The sequence below is a fragment of the Scatophagus argus genome, chromosome 20, assembly GCF_020382885.2.
Source record: "Scatophagus argus isolate fScaArg1 chromosome 20, fScaArg1.pri, whole genome shotgun sequence".
NCBI lineage: Eukaryota > Metazoa > Chordata > Actinopteri > Scatophagidae > Scatophagus > Scatophagus argus.
This window is the reverse complement of record NC_058512.1, coordinates 17208802-17235142: the sequence shown is the minus strand read 5'-3', so window position 1 is coordinate 17235142 and position 26341 is coordinate 17208802. Positions and strand designations below refer to the sequence as shown.

The 26341-nt window shown below is 41.0% G+C and overlaps 1 protein-coding gene across 16 annotated transcripts in view; it reads left to right on the top strand.

Moving 5' to 3' along the window:
• Positions 1-26341, top strand: part of LOC124051630 (transcription factor 4-like) — a 211781-nt gene that overhangs the window by 136136 nt on the left and 49304 nt on the right. Inside the window, exon 1 of one of the 16 annotated variants that reach the window (XM_046375196.1) lies at positions 7406-7820. The exons of 13 other annotated variants lie outside the window; for them this stretch is intronic. In XM_046375196.1, coding sequence (XP_046231152.1) covers positions 7752-7820 — 69 coding nt within the window. In that variant the 5' untranslated portion in view covers positions 7406-7751. Of the gene's footprint in view, positions 1-7405; positions 7821-26341 lie in introns of those variants that run through there. 2 more of the 16 variants (XM_046375198.1, XM_046375197.1) reach the window with 2 other exon arrangements.

Below are 26341 nucleotides of genomic sequence, written 5' to 3'. Positions count from 1 at the left end.
GAAGCGTTGATGACTCATGACACATTCCTTTAGTTGATCAAAAATAAACAAATAAAATGAAGTGTATGCACTCTCAGTGATAAGTTAAGTTTGTCCACATGCAAACAAATGTGTACATTACATTGGCTGCTAGGAGTTTGTGTTCCCTCAGCTCAGACACTCAGCTGGACTACATTTGATACTGAATGAGATGTCTTAGCATGATGATCATGAGAGAAGATGTGAAGATAAAATGTACTACAACGTGACAAGAACAACCATGAAGGATATCTGAAATACCTCCAGTGACTGAGAAAAAGAGTTGTGATTTTGTCAATCAAATTCAAAGGGTAATTGCTCAAGTTGAATTTTTCTAGATTCTTAAAATGATGGTTAAAATTTGTGCAACAGTTAGAAATATCTGCTGAGCTCACCTGTGTCACACCTACTCTTTGACAATGTGCCTCGCAGCTCTCCTGTTTGCCTCCGTTTCAAATGAATGTGTGTACCTTCATGTTTCTCTGTGTGTATGCATGTGTGTCTGTTTCTGTTTGTGTGCGCACATGTGTTTTGTGTGTGTGTGCGTGTGTGTGCGTAGCTGCCTGCTCTCAACTCTTCAATCCTGTTGATAAATTTATTGTTTTTAAATTCAGACCTGCAGCATAAAAAGACTAAAATCAAAGGCTCACGACAGGAAGTGGCTGTATGACGAGAACAAAGTGCAGTTGAGTGTGTGTGTGTGTCTGTGCGCGCGAGAGAGAGAGAGAGAGAGAAAGAGAGAGAGCTGCGAGGCCTGGGGAGAAAAACAAAGGGTGTTTTTGTAAAAATAGAAAGAAAGGAAAGAGGAAAAGGAAGAACAGTGGAGAGAAAGAATAAAGGAGGGAAATTAGAACAAATGGAATAAGCGTGGAAAAAATGAATAAAGGCTGGGAAGAGAGCGAGCTAGAAGGACAGTACAGGGAAAAGAAAGATGCTGAGAAGAAAAACGGGAGAAAATAAGCACACGAAACAACTGGAGACACAAAGAGAAAGGGTGCAGAAAAAGGGTGAGAGACATTGAGAAGGACAAAAGAGCAGAGGGAGAGAGAGAGATTGACAACTGGGCGTCGTAATGTGAAGGAAAATCCTGTCAGCGTGAAATCAGGATGAAATGTGAGATTATAATTCAACCAGGGATTAACTGTCATCTCACCACCAGAGAGGAGGAAGTGGAGAAAGGGAGGAGGAGGAGGAGGAGAGGAAGAGACAATGAGAGGGGAAAGAAAGAAGTGAAGTATAAGGGAGGAAAAAAAGGAAGAATTGAAGGGAAACTGGCTGGAGCAAGCAATTTGAAGGAAGGAGGAGGATAAAGGGAGTGAAGTGTGAGGAGACGAAAGATGATGGAGAGAAGCAGGGGAAGGAGAAGATGAGACAGGAGTAGATGTAGAATAAGAAAGTGAGGAAGGATGGAAGTTTGGCAACAGACAGATGTGGAGGAGGAAGGCAGTAAGCAAGTGGAACACAAGTGGTCGGGAAGAAGAAATAGGAAGGAAAGGAGGGTGTAGAGCAAGAGGAAGAGGAGGGAAGGTGGAGGAGTATGGAGAGAGAGTTGGGAAAAAACAGGGAGGATGTTGAGTGTTAGGAGGAGAAGAATTGGAGGAAAGGAGTTACGTGGAAGAAGAACAAAAAAAGAACAGGGAGTTGGAGGAGAAGGGAAGACTTAGCACGGGGAGGCAAAAGGGAGGGAGGAAAGAAGAAAAGGGGCGAGGAGAGAGAAAGGGGAGTAGGCAGGGAGGATGAGAAAGGGATGATAAAAGGAAGGAGCAAGCTATACTATATAGACAAAAGTACTGGGCCATCTGACCACTGACACTCCAAACACACAGACAGCTTTGCAGCTGTAACAGCTTCCACTCTTCTGTGAAGGCTTTCCACAAGATTCTGGAGTGTTTCTGTGGGACGTTTTGCCCATTCATGCAGTAGAGCATTTGTGAGGTCAGACACTGATGTTGGACCAAAAGGCCTGGCTCACAATCTCTGTTCCAGTTCATCCCAAAGATGTTGGATGAGGTTGAGGACTCTGTGTGGGCCAGTCAGGTTCTTCTACACCAAACTCATCCAACATGTCTTTATGGAGCTTTGTTTTGTGCACTGGGACACAGTCATGCTGAAATAGAAAAGAGCCTTCAACAAACTGTTGCCACAAAGTTGGAAGCATAGCATTGTCCAAAATGTCTTGGTATGCTGAAGCATTAATATTTCCCTTCACTGGAAGTCAGGGGCCGAGCCCAAACCCTGAAAAACAGCCTCATAAAGAGGTGTGTCTGGATACATTTGTCCATATAGTGTCTATATACTGTGACCTTTGGTGGCTTATTAAGCACAGACAGACAATGGCCGGTGTCCCATTTATGTCTCCGATCTTAAATAGATATGAGAGGCAAAGTTCAAGGCTGTATGTACTTGAAATATACTGTACTACCTTAAGGTCAAAGATTGGTTTGGTACTTTCTCCCATCTTCCCTTCTCTCCTTTCCTTCCACCTTTCCACCCCTGCTGTCTTTCCCATTCTTTCACTCGCTTCTCTTTTCCCTTTCTCTTCTGCTTGCTTCCACTCGTCTTTGCCCACCTTAATTTCTCCTCTGTTCTTTTCTGCTTTATTCTTCTCCCCCTTCTAATTTATTCTCTGTGTTTTCTCACCCCCTACCCTTTGTTCCCTCCTTCCTCTCTCCTCTCCTGTCCTCCCTTGTTTTCTCTTTTTTACCCGTCTTTACCTTTTACCACTTCTCTTCCCCCTTCCTCCCATTTTGCCCTTTCCTTTCCCCCAATCCTTTTTTTTCTCCTCCCTCATCACCTCCATCATTTTCTCCTCTCTTCCCTCTTCCTTACCTCCTCATGGTTTTCCCTAAACTGTTCTCCTCTCCTAAAGCTCTCTTTCTTTCTTCCTTTCTTCCTCCTTCTATCCTTCGCTCTTCATTCTTCTTCATCTCCTGTGCAGGTTTGTTGACCAAGCAAACGTCAGACAAAATTAAAAATGCTGCCTGTGCTGCTTTTCCTCAACCGGGTCACTCTTTTTGGGTTCTATATTTCTCTCTCTCTCTCTCTTTCTGCATTTCTTTCCTCCCTCCATCCCTCCATCTCTCCCTTCATTTCCCATGCAGTCTGGTTGGGTACAATGCTGGGAGCCAGCCAGCGCTGCAGACAGATGGTCCACTTATTAGATGTGCATCAGCCCTCCCTCCCCTTCCTGCAGCTCGCTTTTTAATCAAATTAAAGCCGAAAGAAGAGGAGAGGGAGAGAGGGAGAGAGAGAGAGAAAGGTTTGGTCGCTTGTTTTGGAGTGTATTATTTGTTTGAATAGGATGAATGATGACGGTGTTAATCTAAAATTTGGAGGACTGAGCCACTGTCTGTCTGTCTGTTTCGGTGACTGTCTCTATCTTTCTCTCTCTTCCCGCCAGTGTGATTTTATGTTTTGTAAAGGGGAATTCCACCAGTTTTGCACAACCTGCAGTGAGGAACTTTTGTCTCCCCCTTTTGGCAATGAGAGTAATTACACAAACATTTTGAGGTACTTCTGGCATCATAGGCTCCACCGTACTCTTATGTGCTGTAGCTTACTCCTTCACTTCCCACTTCAGCTGTGACACACCGGTCTTTGCAGATTGATGTGAAATGCATTGCTACTGGCGCGCCAGCGGAGAAAAGTCACCACAGGCTCCATGTTTAAAAACTCTGGTATACTGCAAAGTATGGAGAGATTTATCCAGGAATGATAGGTTTAATCAGAATCGTGTGAACTTGTGTTTGGTATTAAGAGCTTGAATAGAATGCAAGTGGAATGAATGTTTGTAGTATATGTTGTGGGGACACATCCCACTCAATGTTCAAATTAACAAATAGGCATTAATAATATTACCAATTCTATTATCGCAGTGTAGACTAATGCAGTTCTGTGTGTAGTTTGTCCAAGCGGTGCTGCTGTACCCCGACAGAAGCCAGCGCTCGACTGCTCAGGGAAGGTACGATCAGTGCCAAACACTGTGCTGTTTCTGTATTGGTTTCAAATGCTTTAAAAACATGTCTGGGTGTTACATCAGCGATGTGACTGGTGGTTGGTTGAGCAAACACCCCTGATTCCCGCCCAGTTTTACCTGTAAGTTTGAAATAAATAAATACAACAGTTTGCTAAACCTTGGTCACGATATCTCGATTTAGCAAGCAATACAATTATGTGTATATGTTAAGGTTGCATTTTATTCACCCCTAATCTGTGTCATTACATTCTATTAAACAAAAAGGTAAACAAAAAAGAAAGAGAGAAAAACAGAGAAAGATAATTTAGTAAAAAATTAACCGTGATGTAAAATAAGTGAATAGTTCATCCCAAGTTTCTACAGTTAATGCCAGTTAATGTTGTAAAATGTCTTCACTGGCATTGGATGAACTTTTGTTTTTGTTTTTCAGCCTCTGCTGCTTAGATTTTGACCATCCTTTTTTAAAATCTATCTCTTGTAGGAGTTTCAACTTTATGGACTTGCAATATAAAATTCTACATAGAGCACACTGGAAACATCAGTAATAATAACTAATGGCACGTGAAAATTGTTTGTGTACAACTATGGTACATGCATGAGGCCAGAGTTGAAGCATGAAGTCAGCCTGTTAACCTTGTTCACCTTGGGTAATCATTTTATGGTTACACTTGATTTCAGGCTGTAGATAACGTGTAAACAAGCCCTCGGCTTACCCACACTTATACCACAGACGAGAGGTGTCTCTTTAGTTTCTGTACCGGCAATCAAAATAATGTTTAAACTTCAGGCCTGATTTTAAGAAACTAGAATTATTCCCATGGTTCATGGCAGACCTGCTTGGTGTTATGATAAATCTGGAGAGTCAGTATTTCTGGGTCTGTACACAAACCTGCATGTCAATCAGACTTACAATGGAGGCTTTGTGGTGTTTTAAAGTTTATCTTTAATTTTCAAGGCACCATCTGACCAGTATGAATGAAACTTTGGGATCATGTCGCAAATAAACAGTTGAACAGCTCCTAACTCAAAAACAATGTTTTAACACAATTATCTTTAGATAAAATGCCACATTGGGCAATCATAGCCAGTTGTCTATGATTTAAGTAACATTGTGTGCCAGTAAAAATCAAAGTTTTATCATTTTTTCCTGAAATTGATTTCAAACTGTGTGCTTATGCATAGATAATGAGATGAGATGACGTATTGCAACTTCTTCTCACTCTCGTGCATTAGAGTTGTGTCGGTGTCATTTTTTTCCAGTGTATGAGCTGAAACTGGTTTAATTTCATGCAGACGAACTGGACCAGCATCTGTCAGGTAGCTAGACAGAGCTAGCAGCGTGTGACTAGTTAGCAGCTGAGAGTTGTTCACACATTGCTGCTATACTCCTCCAGTCAGCATCCACAAGAGAGAACTCTCTCATCAGTAATGAATTGGTGGAGGTCCTTGTTTAGGTTCGTTCCTGTTTGCCTTGTTAAAATTGCTGCAATATGCAATCAAATGCAAAGAATTCCTGTGTCTTTTTCAAATTAAAAGTCCTGTTGCGTTTCAGTGAACAGAAAGCTTTCATTTCTTTACAAGACTTTTGTTGTGGAACATTTGCAGAAATGTGCAGTGAAAATTAACTGACTTGAAAGATTCCTGTAGGCACCTGAAACGTAGAAATCTTTTCTCAAACTGCACCAGGCTGAAATCTTGTGTGTCGTTCTGATGTTAACATTTAGACGGAGAAAAGTTACGTTGACTGATTGTTGTGAGAAATACAAACATGATTGAGGTGCCGCTACACTCCTATTTTTGGGCTCAGTGGCAGCGGCTCCTGAGTCAAGTACAACAGCTAGTGGCAAAATTGTTATACTGGTCCAGTCCAGTGTTAGATTTCATATCACACCAGTCAGCCTAACGCTGTCGTGTATCCAGGTCTGCTTCAGCTTTGTGTTACAGCTGCATTAAAAAACAAAATCCAAGTACAAAGCCTCCACAGCAACCAGCGCTATTAAAAACTTAAGAAAAAGCTGTGTAGTCGATTTTGCACAGTTACAGAAGAGGATTAGAGGAAATTCATTTGATGTTTACAGTAGTGAAATATAACAGGGAAACAAACATACAATTCAGTTCAATACAGGAATTTAATTTGACTTTTTAACTTGTAAGAGCGAACGTATTGGTTATATATGTAAGTTAAATTTCACTTTCAAAACATTTTAAGGAATTAAACTTGACTTTTAAGGCTGCAGAAGAAGAACAAATATCTCATCACCCCATATAGCTTACAGACATCACAGGCCTCCCAAAAAAGAGGAGGGGAGGGGAGAGGAGAGGAGAGGAGAGGAGGGGAGGGGAGAGGAGAGGAGAGGAGGGGAGGGGAGGGGAGAGGAGAGGAGAGGAGGGGAGGGGAGTAGAGGACCAAGCCAAAAATAAGAAGAGTGTAGCCTTTAATCAAAATAGACTAATCTGGTTTGTTGATGTTGAAGTAAACCGCTGCAGTTCATTTATCAATACCACTGTAATGTACTAAAAAAAATCTTCAGAATAATTTACGAGATCCTGTGAAAATGTAACAAAAAAAGAAATACATTGAAATACAGGTTGTAGGCAGCTGCTTCAACAATAAACTTTAACTTTGGAATGAAAACGGAAGGAAAAATCTACAAACCTCTGACCTGGGACAGCTGAAGAAGGAGGCAAGAGGAGAAAATGGGGAAGGAGAGGAGGACACGAGTGAAGAAGAGGAACCCAGAGGACAAAACAAGGGAGGAGATGAGGAAACAATGGGGAAGGAAATGAGGAGAGTAATTTCAAAAGGATGAAAAATGAAAGAAAACAAGGAAATAAAAGGGGAGGAATGAAAGGAGGAATAAGGAGACAAGGGGAGAAAACATGGGAAGAAAGCAATGGAAGAGAGGAAGAAATGAGACTGGAAGAGCTTACATGAGGAGAAGGAAACCAGGGATGAAAAGGGGGAGGAAAGGAGAAGTGAGAAAGCAAGGGAAGAAAGGAGGTGAGTAAACAGGAAAGGAGAGGCGAGAGAGGAGAGGAGTAAACAAGATGGAGGAAGAGAGGAGAGGAAACGGGAGATGAGAGGAGAAGAGAGGAGGAGAGGAGGGAGGAGGAGTAAAAAGGAGAGTTTGTTGAAAGAAGCGCGCGGTCGGTGGAAAAAGTGAATATTCGGCTGAGTTCAAAGGCAGACAGCGAAGTGCAGCCGCGCGCGAGGAGGGAGGGATGACTTCCAGATTTACTGTGGAAAGTTTAGAGTGTGTAGTGACCGCGCGCCTGCCTGTGTTTATGTGCGCGTGCTGCGTTTCAACCTCTCTCTGGCCGTACATTTTCCGCGCGCGCACGCTTACACGTGTGTGTGTGAGAGAGAGAGAGCCGGGGAAGAGAGAGGGAGAGAGAGAGAGAGAGCGAGAGAGAAGGGGAGGGGCACGTCTCTCTCTCCCTCTCCCTCTCTCTCTCTGCCTACTTTGCATATTCCGCGTGCCTCGGCTCGGCCATATGGGAAAATGCAACTGAAGGAATTGTCGGCGGGGAAAAAAACGCGCAGGCAGGAACACGCGAGCGGAGCGGCGTGAGTTTGAGATCACAACAAATCCAAGAAAAGTTCAAACAGACGAGGAAAAAGAAGAAAGGTGGAGAAGAAGAAAAGAGAAGGGGCGGGGGGAGCATAATAAACCAAAACAGAGAGAGAAAGGGAGAGACACGCGGAGAGAAAAGGGGAGAAATAGAGTTTTTCTTCTTTCTGCGGAGGAGAGGAACGATGTATTGTGCGTACACCATCCCCGGGATGACAGGCAGCTCGCTCATGTACTACTACAACGGCAAAGCGGTAAGACAGACGCTTCCATCCTTCTTCCGTTTCTTTTTCTTCCTCCGCAAGGGTTTGGGAGTCAGGAGAAGAAATGAAGAGAGAGAGAGGTAGAGAGAGAGGGGGCAAAGAAAAGAAGAGAGAGAGAGAGAGTGAGAGAGGAGGTGTGAAGGTGAGGAGTGTCGCTTTATACGCACCAACTTAACAGCGCGTAGGTTCGCCGCCGCGCGTCAAAGTGCGAGCGGACTGTGCGCGCTTTCTGTCCGTCTGTCGCGGTTTATTTTTGGAAAAACAGCAGTGCGGTTGTTTGTCGGGTGAAATAAATGTGCTTGTGTGTGTGTGTGTGTGTGTGAGAGAGAGAGAGAGAGAGAGAGAGAGAGTAGAGCGGGGAAAGTGACAGTAGCTGCTGCCGTAGCGCATGGATAAAAGGCTGGACAGACTCTTCTGAAATGTGATCGGTGTGTGTGTGCGTGCTTGTGTGCGTGTGTCACACCTTTGCTGTTAGAAAAAAAATATTTCTATATATTTAAAAATGTCCCAGATTTAACGTTTCTACTGTTTGTCTCCCGGATTGTGGGCATCGGACGCTTCCAGCTTCATCTTGAAATAATCCCCTCGCAGCTTTATTTCCGCCTGTCTGTGTCGCTTATTTCTAATTTTTTAAATGGACGTAAACGCACAATATAAGAGTCTTATTGTGCAATTGAACTGATATACTTTTTTTTCTCTCAGATGAAATGCCACACGTGCGGGCTTTTCCACTAGTGTGTTACATTCAGGAGGTCGGGATTTTCATATTTCTAATTTGTAGCAAAACCACTAAAGTTCTTGTCCTTATTTCCATAATTTGGCCTGAAATTGTGTTCTTGGTTTCTTATCACAGTTTTACTCAGAAACTAAAAAATCCATTTTAAGCAAAGCATACGAGCTAATAACATGTAAAGAGTTGATTTAATATGATTATTAGTAATATTCTGGTATGATTTGCCATATTTTTTTTTTTTACATATTTCCATGCCATTAAAATAATATAAACACAGCAAATTCTGACAATGATAAGGTTGGAGGTCTACCAATCTGTATAACCGTAAATGTATTTACGAGTGTTTATTATAATTTTCACACAGAGAGTTCTGCAGTGTCTCATAAATCATAAAACAATGTCTGAACAAAAAAGAGAAAATATATCTGAGAAAACCATCCATCAAGTTTGAGGCACCTGACCTCCTGTGAACCTGTGTATCTGTCTGTCTGTCTGTCTGTCTCCCTGTAACCCTACCTGTAAAACACCACAACAGTGTGGAGTGATTCAGAGCAAGGAGGGAGTGAAGAGTAGAAAACAGAAAGAGGGTGGAAAGCGAGGTGAAGGTGAACGAATTTCACAGGTTTTTTTCACTTAAAAGCATGAATGTCTGCAAGTTGCAGGTGTAAATCAAGATGGAAGGCTGGGATTTCCTACAGATCCGCCTGTCAGTGAACTGTCTGTCCCTTGTCTGTCAGCCTTTGTCTCACCTTTGACTCTTAATTGCTGCTTCACATGAGTTTAAAGAAAAGAAGGGGAAAATAAAGAGGAGATGGCAGCTAGTACGGAGGCACAATGACGTCGGAAATTATCGTTAATAATAGAATTCTATGTGCATATTTCCAAAGCAATAACACTGCTTGAAAGGAATAAATAAGTGTGAACTTGCACCTTGCAGGCCTTCTGAGATGATTCATCAGACACAAGACAGAAGTTATAAATATTTGTCCTGTGGATATTTTTTGTCAAGAGACAGCAAGCAGACATGTAATTTATTTTTAATTATTTTTTTTGAGAAAATATTTAATTAGATTTTTGCAGAAAATGTTTTCATTGGAGATTTTTTTTTCTTTTTGGAGGTTGTATATATGTTTTGATTTAATTCTTGGGGTTTATTCTTTAATTCTTTTTCAATTTAATCTGTCTTTTATACATCCCGTATTTGGACATTGTACATTTTTTAGATTAATATGAGGAAATGCTAAAAAAAAAAAAAAAAAAAGAAAAATTCCAAATGTTTTTATTTTCTCAATATTGGAGTTATCAGTAATCTGTGTTCAGATGGTTGTATAGCAGAGGTGACCTGTGCAGCTGTAAACAGAGCCTCTGTTGTTTGAATGCTGCCACACCAACAGTCGTCCTCTGTCGTCCCTGAGTCTGTTGGGTCTCCGGCCTCCGTCCGGCTGCTGAGCGCTTCAGCCCCACACTGTCGGCCATCGACTCTGGAGCCTTATGGTTTTTGTACCCGCTCTCACCCCATAGTTTAGTGCCTTCTTTGTATCACAGCGGCTTCGCTCAAAGCCACGGCTCTTTAGTTCGGCGATGCCACGGGGCTCGGTGTTGCCCCGCTTTGTTTGGCGGCTGGCTGCTGGATGGCACATTGTGCCGACGGTCTTGATTCGGTGCCAACTCCTTTCCATCATCACTTTACCCCCCTGTCTCACTCTGTGTGTCTGTGTCACAGCTTGTTTACACTTACCATCCAATGGGAGAAAGAGAAAACACACAAATAAGAGGATCGCCATCAAGAAGTGATTCTGTTTTGTTTCATAACTTGGTTGGAGGTATGCTGGTGATGGCTTGGTTGTAGGAAAGTAGCTTCAGGCCAGTTGGTTATGCAGGCAGAGCAAAGTCGAGCAAATGGAAACTGGTTCAGAGTGGCTGGGGTTTGAGAGAAGAAACAGAAAGGCTCGGACAGATCTGCTGCTGCAGCAGCGAGCTGCGGCCCGGCAAGACCAAACAGTGAAGAGGCTGAATTGGAGCTTCGGTTTGGAGAGAGTGTGGGGGAGGGCTTTGGGGGAGAGAGGAGAAGGAGGAGAAGGAGGAGGGTGAGGGCCAAGGCCCGAGCTTCGGTTAGCGGCTGTCGGCTCGCTAACTTAAGCTCCAGCGGCTTAATGAGGCAGCAGAAAGCTCAGCTAAAACAAAAGGCCTCATTTAAAGGCGGCCTGGCCAGCCGGCTATTGTTATGCTAACACAGCATTTGAATATTCAGTAAGTTTTAATTAGGAGAGTCCTGAAGCAGCCTGCCAAAATCCTGCGTTCCTCTCTCAATGTGCATCCGCAGGAAACGCACACTTTATACACTTTAAACAGGCGATTTCTGTTGGTCTGCAGTTTATTTTTCATTTTCTGCTTTTCTGAGACCGATGACACTCGGAATGTGAGATTTTAATTGATTTCTTATTGGATTCTTTGTTTTTTACTTAATGTACTCCAATTATAGAAGGGTACAAAATAATATTGCGTATTCTATCTTTTATCAAATGAATGAAAAATAAATATATTAATATGTTATTTAAATGGTTTTTCAGTTTCAGTTTTTGCAAGTAATTGTATACGTTTAAATGCATTTATAATTCCATTAAAAAGGATATTGTCTTAATTTTACGTTTGAGTACTTTCACTGTCGAATAGCAGAAGTTGTTTTTTAATACCAGAAGCAGTAATGAGGAGGTCAAAGGTCAAGGCCAAACTGTGATTGATTAAACTGATTACATTCCTGTGGTGAATAAGAAGATTGACCTTATTAAATGTCTCTTTAATTTAACATTTTAAAGATGTTTTTTTTAAAAAATAATTAAAAAAAAATCACATGAAAGATTCTAAACATGACATGATGATGATGAGGTTCAGATCAGCACTCACAGCAAATGAATTAAAATGGATTAAAATGACAGAAATGACACAATAACTGCAGTTTCATGTAATGTCAGTTTAATGAAGCTGCCCATGGAAACATTTTAAAATCTCTTCCGATGAAAATATTAAAAGGACTAACACTCAGAGAGAAGCTTTTCACGCCTGCAACAGTAAATACGCAAGAGTGTGTTTCCATGTACTGATGCTGTTGCTGAATAGACAGAGGATGTGTGTGTGTGTTCGATGCAAGCATAAAACAAGAGGCTGTTTTGCACGTGTCTGTGTGCATGTGTGTTCTGTACATGATGACTATACTCAGTAAAGGTGAGTGTGTGTGAAGCGTGTGTGTGTGGACATCCTGTGTGCTCAGTAGGCTGGAATTAGAGCACAGCGTGTTATGCAATTATAACTTTATAAATAGACGCATTGTGTGTGTGTGTGTGTGTGTGTGTGTGTAGGCCTCGATCTCCATCTGCTTGAGTTATTCTGTTTAAAAAAAAAACAACTTTATTGTCTGTTTATGTCATTGTGTGTGTTCACATGTGGTGTCTTTGTTATACAAGTGTGTGTGTGTTTGAATCAGGGAATGTGTGTGCGTTTCATCATGCTCTTTTTTTTCATGAATGTGTTCAAAATTGTTTAATAGATGTTGAAAACATGTGTCACTGTCTTTGATGAGTGTGTTTGTAGTTTGTTCAACTATCTGTTTTTCAGTTTGGAGGTTGAACCTCTTGATACATGATAAAAAAATCTGTGTGTGCACAATTTTTTTAACATGTATGGCGCGTGTGCTTATGTATGGACAGCATGTTTTGTTCAATAGACGGTTACATGTTATCGCATAAGGTTGAGAAAAATATCTGTGTGTGTGTGGGGAGGGGTGTGTGTGTGTGTGTGTGTGTGTGTGTGTGTGTGCGTGTGTACTGGGATATCAGTGTACATTTGTTGTGTGTTTCTGAATGCTTTCATACTCTCTTCCACATCCCTTTTTTGTGGATATGACAATAAACACCTTTATGCTTTAAAATGTGAGTACGTGTATGTGAAATTCTGGCCCGTCAATGGGGTCATTTGCTTTTTCTCCTGTGACTTTAAAGTCTTTTCTGCTCTGTATGTGTGTGTGTGTGTGTGTGTGTGTGTGTGTGTGTGTGTGTGTGCGTGTGTGTGTTGTCCGGTCAGTTAAAACCTGACACACCATTCAGGCTTAAACTTAATCCTTCTGCATCAGATTATCTGACACTGATGCCGCTGATACACACACTAATACAAAAAGAACTGCTGTTACACACACATACACACACACACACACACACACTGCAGGATTTATACACTACACTGTGGTTTATTTTTATTAAACAGAAAGTAAAAAATGACAGTGATGTGTTTACTGACTGCGTTTAGGTAACGAACAGTCTGTCACAGAGGTGTACCATGCTGATCATCATTCACAGTTTTGATAATAAGTTAATTTTAGTCAGTTATCAAACAAAATATCTTTTTTTCTTTGAATCTTATTGCATATTATTAGTCTAAATAAAGAAAATAATATATTGCAGTTGATGCCACATTTTGATATTTTGGAATTTGGAATATTTCTGTTTTTGACGTCCCTAACACTTCCCTTGAATACATTTATGGTGTGTGTCTCTTCCCTCTTTCACAATTTCCTGTATGTTTGTGCTCTTAATTTCTAATGCAGATCATCACTACAGTGTGATTAGGAGGTCATTAGTGATGCCATAGCTGTCACATGTTCGTAATGGAAATGTCAGAGCGCCTGCTGATGTGTTAGTAATAATGACATATTTTCATGTTTAATCTCGCATAAAGGTGTAAAATTACGTAATTTGCCCATGATTGCATCGTACATATGTTTTTTACATTTTTAATGGAGTTTGGTAGATACTGGTTCATTTACTACAACTTTGTGTGTGTTATTAAGCTCTGGTGTTAAACTGAGGTTCATCTTTACTGTTTACTTCCTATTCATGTGTGGTTTTGGGTTGAGGGTTAATGCAGTCTCACTCTGTGTTGTGGTAAAAATGCATCTGTGAGATTTAATGATATGTGATGTTTTTGGTTATGGGGGGGTTATTTTCCTTCCTTTTTTGTAAAATGTTTTATGGCACCTTTACCTGCAGTGAAATGACACAGGATGAGTTGAGAAAGTAGCTTGCATGATGAAAGGCCTGAGCTGCAGCAGTACAAACATGATATTTTGTATTGTTTTTTTCAGTGTACTGTATTCTATAATACAGATGTATCTTCAGTAAAACCCTTTTTCCTTATGTCACAAATGGTCAGATTCTTCAGCCACAGGATCAGAAGTTTTTGAACAGAGACAAACTTCACAGAGATAACTACACATGTGACATTATAAAGAGAGGTTTTCACCCACAAGTGGCTGCTTTGTTATTTGGGAACAAATCACAGACGTGACAGCCTAGGCTTGAGTGTGTTATCACAAGTGCCACATACGTATTGTACCATAAAATAGCCAAAACCTTCTCACATAAATTACCGGTACATGTCATCCAGAACAGACCACTGGATTAATACATATGCTATATAAACAGTATTGGACTTTATGAACTGTTGACAAATATGGTGGCTAACATAACATTTCATTAGAAAATTTATTAAAATGATAAACAAGAGTAAGTTGAGGTAGAAAAAGAGGCTACCATAAAAAAAAATATAAGGCATACAATGTGATGAATGTAATTACAGAAACAATCTATAAAAATAATAATGCAAAGCTAATGCATGAAGAGACTGATGTCACAGAAAGGAAAGATTTGAAGCTGAGATTTCTTTGCTTGGCTCCATTAAATCAACATCTGACTGAATTTTGTCTCTGCAGTTCATCTCTAATTTATTTCTTGATGCTTCCCCTTTTTAATCTTTACTTGTCGTGTTCAGTTAATTTATATTCGTTCTTAAAAGCTTTTCTAAATGCTGATACTGACACCTAGAGCGCCAGCGATAATGTTCCTGAATGAAGCTGGAATGTGTCAAACGCAGCGAAAATAAACACACATGTGCTGTATTTCATTGATGCAGGTTGCGGTCAGTTTTTCTCTCTCTGTCTTTATAAAGGTTGCAGCTGCCAAACTGATGTGCATGCATATCAACACACACACACATAGTCAAACAGTGAGTCATCCGTGCGTGCGTGCGTATGTCCCATAAGGGAAGGTGGACTGTAGCAGAGCAGAAAGGGTCAGCATTCTTTGGATAGCTGGGAATTTCCACCCCAACCTGTCCATGGGAAGCGAAGCTCTGTGTCTCTGAGTCTCAGGTTTGATTCCTGGTGTATGACTGATCAAATCTCTGAACACTGAGGTCAGCTGGCAGATGGGAACAAATGAGGGTTCGTGTATCTGGTTGGCTGGCTGTAGATCCACACAGACCATCAGGGTGTAGAGGCCTTTTAGCTGCACAACAGGCCCTCTGGCAGCCATATCGGAGGCCTACAGATCTCTGTATCAGTGATTCTGATCTGCCGATTGGCTGTCTTCTGTGATGAAGCTTGTTTCTAACCTTTCCTCACTAGGAACTGATCATCTGACCATTGATAAAATTGACTGACTGTTTCTAATATCTGCTTAGCACAGCTGATCAACATGCTAGGTGGATTCATTGTCAAAGATGCTAATAAAATATGCTAACTAACTGAGTTGAAGCTAATGCTAGTTTTATTTATATATCATGTGGTGTACTAATCATGGGAAATATTAGCTCCATGCTAGCTTCAACTACAAGATACACCAGCTGATGTATCCAATGAGCATCCATCACTAGCTGGGGCTTTAGCTTGTAGGCTAATAATTTATGAATGGTGTCTTTCATTTAACCAACACTTTTTTTAATGGAAGCTCTTCACTGTATTGGAAGAAGTAGCTGAATAATGTGTTTGTAAAGCTTTAGTTTGACTTTTACTCACTCAGCTTCAATTTCATAAAATGTAACAAAATCCCAGCTGGGGTTTTATGTCCTGGTACTGCTGTGAAATGCTGTCTGTACTACATTATCGCCTCAGCTCATTTCTTTGTGCAGTGACTGTCTGACCTATAGTTCAGGAGTACGTGATTTCTCGGCTGTGATGCGTCACTGAGGCCTTCCTGTTACTGTTAGCTGGGGGAAGAACTGATGCGTGTGTGTGTGTGTGCATGTGTTTGTGTGCTGAAACCTATTCTAAGCACAAGCTACACAGCAAAAGGCAAGTGCTTAAATAAGTTAACATTTTTGGCAAAAGAATAAAGAAAATCTGTTTGTTCTCTCTCTCTCTCTGTATGTGTGTGTGTGTGTGTGTGCGTGTGTGTGTATAAGACACCACTCTAAACCAGGACTGACACACTTGTTCACAGTGCCCCCCCCCCCCACACACACACACACACAAACCCCAGTCTGATACACACACACATAACACCTATCCGTTCTTTATTATCAAAGAAGAAAATGGGTCTGTTGTCGTTTTGTTAAGCGGGTGTGTGTGAGTGTGTGCGTTTTAGTGGGTCAGTCATGCTGTGGGGAGCTGTTAGAGAGGCTGCATGGACTCGCTGATAAACACTGGACAGCTGTCACACTTTAAACAACAAGACAACAAAACTGTATAACACAAAGCAGCACAGTACAGCTGAATGGCAGTTAGTGGTGCGTTTGAGCTCAGACGACTGACACGTTCTGTTTGCAGCTTAGCTTCAGTGGCAGTTTATGTGAGGATCATACAATTCAGTGTCCAGTCAGAGAGGTGATGTTGATTACCCTTCAGTGGTGCCATGTTATGTGTCTTCTTTATAAAGTCACTGATCCAGGATTCATAGTTTCATTAGTGGAAATAATCTGAGAAAGCTCAGAGTTGTCTTTTTTGTTATTGTTATACAAGAAACAGTCTAATTTGTGAAAATGTAAAAAGGCAACAATTTTTGTTGTCTTCAGAAGACCAAAACCACAGAATCCAGGACATCTTGTGCTCATGTAGTACAGCCTCATGACTTTGAGTTCTTTGAAGGCAGCAGTAACAGCAGGGAGTATTGATGTCTTTCATATATAACTACAGTAACTATTTTTCACTAACCTTGAACAAGTGTGGGATTAGTTCCCAAACTGTCTGTAGGTCCTTTTAAAAACAGAAATTCTACTAAACTTACTCTTTTATTTAGATTATGAACATCTGAATTGGTCTTTTCTGGTCCATTAAAGCTGCACAATCAAACTTCTGATGTCTGATTTCTGCAGACAGCGCTGTGGTTACATAGCTTTTGGAGAATAAACTGCAAATGATTTCAATAGGATTGTTCTGTATATTATGAAGAAACATCATTGTTTCACTCTGTGTTCTGTTCTGTCAGAGTAGTTACAAACGAACCTTAGTTGTTACGACATCTTGTTGTCTTTTTAATATGGCGGATTGCAAAACCAGATCCTGCAGTGTGAGTGCTTTGCTCCACGTTACGTGATATGAGCAAATGGCATGTTTTCGTGTTGAAATGGGCTTGTATCTGTGTATGAGGCCTTATAAACACACACACACACACAAACACATCGTGGCATTGTAGTTATCGGCAGTGTGTCATGCTGAGAAGACCGTTGGTTTCAAGCCCATTTTGTCCCGCGCTGGCACTGCTTGCCTGCATGCAAATAGGTCACACACACACACACACAAGAGCCTAACTGTTTGGTGCTCCATGTCCTGCTGTCACTGTGTTAATGCTTGATTCTGCATCCTCAGGACAGAAAGATTTTAGAACCTTAAAGTATCTATCTATCTGTCTATCTACATACATGTGGTCGACGTGACGCTGCCTGTTTTCACTCTCCATCCATCAAGGTTTGTTTTATGCTGCTGTTAGTGCTCATGCATCTCTGCTCATCTGGTGATAGATGCTTGCCAGCCTGCATGCAGGGGCTTCCAAAAAGGGGGCTATACCTGGTCATAGAAGAAAGAAAGAAAGAAAGAAAGAAAGAAAGAAAGAAAGAAAGAAAGAAAGAAAGAAAAGAGGATGAATGAGTCAAAGACAACAAAGAGAAATAAAGGTCGACATAAAGAAAGAACAAACAGAAAAGAATTCTGCAGCTCTGGAGTGCTGAAGTAATCAGCTCTTTGATCTGGCTCCTTTATTATTCCAGTGTGGGCCAAATAATGCAGTCCTGATTGTGTTGCTGGCAACCAGTGAGCTTCCATATGTTGGCTATTAGAGGCTCTTACCGGCTGCGTTTCCACACTGCTGCTGAAAACTGCTTCTTCTGTGGTGGTTTTTGATGGGTCACAGGTTCAGGTTGAGACAGGGGAAATATTTTAATTGATTACCGACAGTATTTCTGCTCTGAGGGCAACGTAGATAAGAGAAAGTAGTAAAAAGATACCTCTGAAGTGGATTTAAAAACAAGGAACTGCTTTTGTATCCGTTATCTGCTTTAAAGACAACATTTAGATAATTAACAGAACTCTATATATGGGTTAAACAATCTGGGGAATTAAATCTGGAATTAGATAGGAACCTTCTCCATGGTTTGGAAATTCTAAATCTGACCACTTCGATGATGTCATATCACTTTCTGACCGTTCCACTGTAGATGCCTACGGTGTAGGTTTATGCGTATGTCATCATCCTATATTGTGCTTTTTTACCACACTATATTGTTCACAGTTACTGTTTATGCATTCAATTCATGACATAGAGCAACAAGTTGAAGGCTGGTTTGTCCCTTTTTGCGCAGGGGACAGCTGCTGTCCAATCTCATGTGTTTATGCTCCTGTTGTTGTATGTGCAGCTTTTACTGTGTGTTTCAAAGGGAAGCACTTCCAGCTTTTGATGGTTTGTTCTACTGAAAATCAGAAGGTTTTTCAGTGGAAATAAAAAAAGTCACCTTTATTAACCATCACTTTGGTTGACTGTTGACTGAAAAAAAACTAATAGTTACTAATAGTCTTACTGGATGTTAAACTTGACTGATGACTTTCCTGCTCGTCAGAGGATGAGCCCTTTAAATCATGACTTTTCGTCATCCACTGTTTCATCCCTCATCCCACCGTTTTAGCTTTGTCACTGGTTAGGCACTGAGAATTGCTAAATCATCACGGCTGTTATTTCTTGTGTTTTGCGTTGTGACTGTAGGAACAGAAAGGCAGTGTTCAGGCTCAGAGGAAACACTACCAGACTGCAAAGAGTCGGTCCACACAGGAGGCCGATACTCTCAAACTTATTAACATTTTTATGGATCACCAGGCTGAACGGGATCAGAATCATCAGATGTTCAGAGGAAACCGTCCGCTCGGTTTGAACCAGTTAAGGTGGGCTTGGTTTAAACTGTCAGGCTCTTGAAAAAATTTCTGAAGCTTTAACATTTTGGGCAGAAATAAGAATGTTAGCTCTCTCCATCCTCTGGCTTCTATTCACTGATTTAATGTCACTCTGTACGACATTTGTGAATTTGAGTTAAGATCAAGTAGAAGTGAAGTGTTTGGAACGGCTGGATTGCAATAAAGCTTAGCGGGAAAGGATGCACAAATTTAGATCAGATGATGTAAACAGCTTCAGAAAACATGTCCCACAAGCTGCTTGTTCCATCTCTGGGACACTGAGGTCTCGGTTTGCATTTGTTTTTGTTGTGGGTAATCCTCTCCTTCTCATGTTTTCAGCCACTTTAATTAAATTTTAAAGATACTTTAACGTTTTGTTGGTTATAACTAGAGCGGGACATCTAAAATAAATTCCTATGCAGAAAGACAGAGTTATCTTCTATGATTTATTCAGCAAAATTATTTACTTAATTTATCATTTTAATTTTGTAGATTTTGTCATAATGAGGAAGCGTTGAAGTACCTCCGAAAGAGGTTTCTGACCTTGATCCCTCTAAATCTTTAAAAAATCATTTTCTTTTGATTCCTTTTAAGAAACATTGTCTTCTTCCTGCTCGCTCGTCCTCCTCATCAGCATATCCTGTACGTCGGTTGTCTGTCAGCACCATCAAACTGAGCTGAAATACCTTTAAATTGCCTCTGACGTGGTCTAAGGATGGTATAAAGAGAGCCGGTGATATAATGCAGCAGCCGGATGGTCTAATGGCTGCACAGCCTCTCTCAACAGGAAGAGGTCAGGGGTTAAAATCCCTGCAAGCCAAAATGACGAAGATGAAGGATTAAGTGTATAAATGTATGTTGGCGTGTTTAGTGCCGTAACGTTTTTCTCTCTCTCTTTAACTGTTGCCGTGTGCTGTATGTAAAAGAAACAGGAGAGCAGGTGTTTTTACAGACCATTACAGATCATTTGAATGATGTGGAAATGGCTCTGAGCAGAAACAGAAGGTTCAAAAGGTATGAGGGTGCCTGAAACATGTGAAATGACAACATTTAAACGAGCGATTATCAGTCATGTCGGTGTTTCATTTTACTATCTTCTTCTGCAGTCTACCACTGTTCACTTTTAACTGGTAAAGTGCAGTTTGATTTTATAAACTAGTTTAGTTTGATCTGACAGGATCATATTTATTTCTCCTCAGGCTCTGACTCAGCAGGCGAATGGTGGGTCTAGTTGTCACTCACTTCCTACAGCAGCCATCTTAGTGTTTGGTTTGTTTTGGGCTGGCGCGTGTGCCGGATGTTCTGGTTGCCATGTTACGTTGCTGTGGTGAACGAAACCCGGGTGCCTGTCGCCAGCTTGTATCACCGTGGCAACGGGATAGCTGTGACCCAGCACCCCACCGTCAGCCATGCTCGCCGCTCCCCGTCTGCACCCTCTTCAATAATTAACATGCCACGGCAGCCATCTTACTTTTTGGCTCGGTTTAGGTGCCTGCCGGCGTGTTGCCTCGGCAACGGGGTCCCTGCAACCCAGCAGCCCTCTGGTGACGTCGGTCGTGTTGTAGCACTCCAACTTTCTGAGCTGGAATCCATTAATCTGATTCAAATGTCATGGCAGCCATTTTAGGATGAGACACACAAAATGTGTATGTTTTGATGACATGTTATCTCAAAACAGTTGGGATTCAATGGTGACATTTTCAAGATATAAACTTTTCGACACTTACTTGTGTTTCTACATCTGTCTGTATTTTGGAGCAGTTTGTTGTTTACTGCAGCTCAGCAGGCCAGGCGTCCCCCGTGTATCCAAGGTGACGCGCACATGACCTTCATGACTGTATGTGTCATCAGTTTAATTTATTTACACAGTCATTATTTATTTATGAGGCTTTATAAGAGAGAGCAGGTTCAGTGTGGTTCACCTCCCAAGTTAAAAAAAAAAAGAACAAACAGAAAATGAAGCACAGAATAAAAGGAGATACAGAAATGGCCCTGAAACACAACCAATGAATGAACCCCCTGCTGATGTGGAAACAGGAATAAATAAGTAATAAGTAATAAGAAAATGACTAAAACAAAATTATAAAAAGCAGAGAAAGAAGACTGGATGATGGTAAAGCATCTTTCAGAAATGTCATCCTCTAACTCTTCTTTGAAAAGAGAAATAACACCATGAATATTCAAACTTACTCGGTGTGTGTAGTCGCACACACAGTTGATGCCTCCTACGCTCTTGTTCTCACCCTGACAGCTTGGCTGCCGCAGAGAGCAGAGGTCTCATTGGCCGCGTGCCCTGCAACGGGCGTTTTGATTGGTTGTCGGGCCGACTGCCACCATGCCAGCTGAGAGAACACGTTTGTGTGTGTGTGTGTGTGTGTGAAGAGTGTGTTTGGTCTCCATGTCTACCTCCCTTTGTTTGTGTCTCTTCCTCTCATTTTTTAATTTTTTATTTATACTTTTAGATTTTTTTTTATGTGGTGAATAGCAGCATTGACGTTGTTTGGTGATATTGATCTTTGTAGCGATGCGAATGAAACCGATGTCTATCTCATGCAGTAGCGACTCTCAGCCTGGTGTCATGGGCCAGCAGGGGGTCCCATTGACACAAAATAGTTAAAGGAAGAAGAAAGAAAAAACTTTTGTTACACAAACTTGACTTATTTTTTTCTCACTTCTCATTAACTTGTGCTTTTTTTTTTTCCTATGAAGCACTGAACACATTTTTAACCTCTAAACAACTAATTAAACAGTGTGAAAAGCAGCTGAACTCAGATGTATCCCGATGGTCAGGGGATTGAAAAAGCCACTTTACAGTCACAGGCCTTTTCATGTACAAATTCAGCTTCATACACACAGTGGATGTGCTCTGCTTTGTGTTTGTGAGAGAGCGTGTGTTAGCGTGTGTGTGCGAATTTATGATGGACGGTCGTCTGTAGAAAAGTCCCACAGTAATGTTCCCTCTGCGTGTCTCTCAGAAACTTAGATTGTTGTTAATTACTTCATCAATTGATTATTTATGAAACCACTTAATGAGCTGTCAGACAGCCAACTGGCTCAACAACAACTCTTAACCTCTGCAGTGTGTTTGGTTTTTTGTCATCGCTCTGCCATTTGTTTATGCTCCAAGATGGTTGTCTTTCTTTTCTTTTCTTTTCTTTCTTCTTTACACATATGGATGACACACTGATAAATTAACAGGGTGTGGATTCAAATCCCTCACTGACTCAGTATCTATTCTGCCATAGTGCCCTTGAGCAAGATGCTGTTTCTTCAGCTGCAGGTGGTTGGCATTTGACCCCTGACCTCCTTTGGGAATCAGCTGAATGCCACAAAAAGGACACACACACTCACACACACACTTTTTCTGTGCGTCCCCATCTGTTTGAGGCCAAACAGGATTAGACAAGTTAGATAAAGAGGTGATTTAGATGCTATCAGGTTATGAATTCCCTCACTCTCTCAATGGGCATCCACACTTTGTTACTTTTTGTGTGAGCGTGTGTGTGTGTGTTTCAGTGTTGGCAAGACACTGTGTGTGACTTTTACAAGCTTTAACATCCATACGTATATTTTCCTTTTGTCTATTTCTAATATAAATACAGTGTACGTTACATAAAGGAACAGTCTGACACCTTCTGCGGTTCTGCTGTCTTTTCATACTCAGGATATGTTTAGCCTCGCACAAACGGCTGAAGCAGGTAGAAACTGTTAGCTCTATGAAAAGAGAAAATAAAACCACTTTAATTTAAGTTTAAATCTGTCTGAATAGTTGTTGTGTCCTGTTTATTGAGCAGGTCTAGCCCTGCTGCTGAGTGCAGTGAGTGTGTTTCAGGATTCAGGTGTTTGTTCACAACCTCGCGCGTGTGTGTATGTTGAAGTGTGTTTTTTATCTCCGTGTGTTTTCTGCATCTTGCCCATTTGGCCTGTCAGGACTGCGTTGGTTGAGGCGGTTCTCTAGCTAACGATCGCTGGCAGTCGGCAGCATGTGGCAGTAATTAAATCAAAGGAAATTGGTAAAAGAGAGAGAGGGGGGAAAAAAACGTCTGCGTGGTGACTTTGCCAAAGAGAGGAAAAAAAAAGTCCTGGTGGTTGAAAGGAAAATGGGAGGCAAATAAAATGAGTGTGGAAGAGACTCGTAAAAAGCCGTCACCTGTGAAGAAATGTTTTTGTTCTTCGGCCTGAAAACCTGCATGCAATCACGCACACACACACACACATACATTCTTAAACACACGCATGAGAGTTTTCATGTGTGCCGACAGACGTGCACAAACCGCCTTATTATTCACTTGCACAGATGGGGAAAGCATGCAGACACACACACGTGCACTTAGAGGTGGAACTGCATCAACCCATGAACACACACACACACACACACACACACACAGTACCTCTGGAAGAAAGACAGCTTTTCAAGTCAACAGGGGCAGATACATTATTGTTATTAGTTGTAGCAGCAGCAGGAGCAACAGTAGCGGTGTCAAGAAATTGAAAAAATATCAGAAAATGAAGGTAATTTTTTTTAATTTAAAGAATTACATTTTGATTATTGTCTACATTTTTTTTGCAATTTATTTATTTGTATTTATTTGTGACTGTGTGAGTGTGTGTGCAGCCTGAGCTTGCAGAAAAGTGCATCATTGAAAATCATAAAATCATAGAAAGCATATTTGACAAGTCAGATCAATCTGGATTTTGTGGGTGAGACCTTGATGAGATTGTGTGTGTGTGTGTGTGTGTGTGTGTGTGTGTGTGTGTGTGTGAATTATGGAGCCCTCAGTGCTCTGAAAAGCCGGAGCGCGATTCGTTATTTCCTTCCACTGATGGGTATTTCTCCTTCTCAGACACACACACACACACACACACACACTCAGTCCCAGACCTCTGGCTATTTCCTTTGTCAGGGGGGACATTATAAAGCCACATTATGTTTACTATGAGCCTCCATATTCCCTCATCACTCAAATCATCCTTTGTGCATGCGAGTGTGTGTGTGTGTGTGTGTGTGTGTGTGTGTGTGTGTGTGTGAGAGAGAGAGAGAGAGAGAGAGAGAGAGATGAGAAGAGCCGACTCAATTTCCCAGGAAAAAAAAAGAAGTGAAAGGCTGTGATATTACACACACACACACACACACACACACACACACACACACACACACACACACACACACACAAATCTTCAGTCTGAATGAAACATTTAAAACAGAAACAAACAGAACACGCAGATGAGCTGCAGTATTGATCTTTGATCAGGAAAATATGGATATATAGACCACTCTGGTTTATTTTTCCTCTGGGTTTAGATCTTCCTGTTTTCTTTTGCCTCTCCTTCATTAGCACCTTTAGTTCACAGAAACTGACTGACCAGGTCAATAACGTGTTCAGCACTACAGGTGGAAGGTACGCCTTCAAGTGTTACTACTTTGTATTGATTCTCTTAAAATGTTATTACATTAGCTCAGTTGAAGTAACATTATCCTGCTGTTGTTTCTTAAAATACCCCGGTTCAGTCCAGAGATAGAACTCAGAACATTCTGTCCTCTTCGCAACATTATTGTCATTTACTAACAGCCTGGTCCCAGACCTCTGAATCACCATCCACCTCTCTGATTGGTTCAGCAGTTCAAATAGGTCTGACAGCTGCTCCACCTGTTGGTGAAACAGTCAACCAGTCAGAGAGTATGCAGGAATAAGAATGCAGGAATAAGAATGGGGAGGTCATCTTCCCACATAGCTAGCCAGAAATCGAGCTGCATCCATTATAGTGACAGCAAGATGAAGGATGAGGCTGAGACAGCTGTGCAAGTCCACACAGAGAAAGAACAGCTCATAACATCGGTTTGATTCATGTAAAAATACTGGCTGTCCCCTCGACCCCCGACTTCAGCTTCTGTGTAAACTGAAAATGACGTTGGTGGGATGGATGCACAACTTGCAAGAAATAAAAACAGCTAATTCAGTAATTCAGCCTGAGTATCAGTGGGAGGTTATGCTCCAAATTGAGATAAAATGTACAAACTTTCCACACAAAATACTTGTGCGTTTAGGGCATTGGAGTCAAATACCCAGTGTTAATGTAATATTTAAATAGCTGAGAGTGGTAAATAATAAGTTTGTGGACAATCGGACATGTATGGAAAATAGAGCACCATTCTAAAGTAAACAGAAGTCCGGAGAGAGACGGAGATTGATTAGAGAAGAAAAGCAGTAACAAAAGTCAAAGAATAGTCCATTGAGAGAGAGAGAGAGAGAGAGCAGTGTAAGTTAGTGTCGTGCTACCCCACGAGCTGCTCCAGCGTTCGGGTCTAATCCGTCTTTTGTGAGGGTGTGTTGAATTTGATGGAGGGGGCGGGGTTAGCTGGGTGGCTGCAGATCAGAGTCAGGCAGTGTGACTGCAGGGAGGCTCTGCGCTGTGAAACAAACACGCTTTTAAGTGGATGACGGACAGCTCGACATGGAAAAGACAGGACAAATTCAAGTCATTTTACAGCGGCAGAAATCACATGATCAGTTCTAACCGGTTGATACATTTAGCTGAACATACACACATACCATATACCACACATACCATCTGGATGGATGACTTCATCACTAGATCCTACAGCTTATGCTTTAGGAGAGGAGGATGTAGCAAACATAAAATATACCGTCTTAAAAAAAACGTTTTTTGGTTTTTCTTTACAAAGGTTAAAACTACAGCAGATTTAAGGAAAAATATTTTAAAGGGAGGGTCGGCAGGTATACTGTATACACAGTTACACTCCACTCACTTTCATGTTAGTTACACACTAAGACACACTCACTCCTCTCTAAAATACATATACGCACACACACACACAGTCTTGGAGTTAATTCGGTGTAATTAGTGGTCAATTAAAGCTCTGTGACTTCACTGGCTGTCTGACTCTTTGATGTTGTGGCTCCTGGCGAGACCAGACGCCATCTTGAATTCATTTCCAGGCCGCAGTGTAAACACGGCACAGAACTGGACTGACTGCTTCTTCTCCTCTTTTCTTTACTTATTTTTTTTTCTTTTTTTTACTGATTTGTTTATTTTTTCTTAATTTGCAATTTCACTTCTTTTTTTCTAGCTTCTTGATCTCCTCACTTATTTTTATCTTTCAGTGTTAAGCCTTTAGCTTTTATTATTATTTTTTTTAAATTTACATTCATTATTCACTCATTTATTTTGCCTTCATGTCTTTCTTTCTTTCTTTCTTTCTCCTCACCCTACTGACCAACCTGTGAATGTTTGTTAAAACTTTTTCGTGGAACATATGAAACTACAACTTTTTATTATCATTTTTACCGGTTCTGTACTTGACTGGTTCTGATTTAACTGCTTCTTTACTCCTGCATTATTCTTCTTAAATGAAATAAACATTAATATCTTTATATTATACAGTGTATTATTCCACTGTCTTTCCATTCATTTAATGAGTCACTTTCCAGTATTTGTTGGTTCAGTTCATTCTATTTAATTTTATCTTCTTCCACATATTCTTTTCCATTCTGTTCTCTGTTATTCAGGATGTTATTAGCTCTTTAAAATGAGTCATTTTAAAGTTTGAGCACG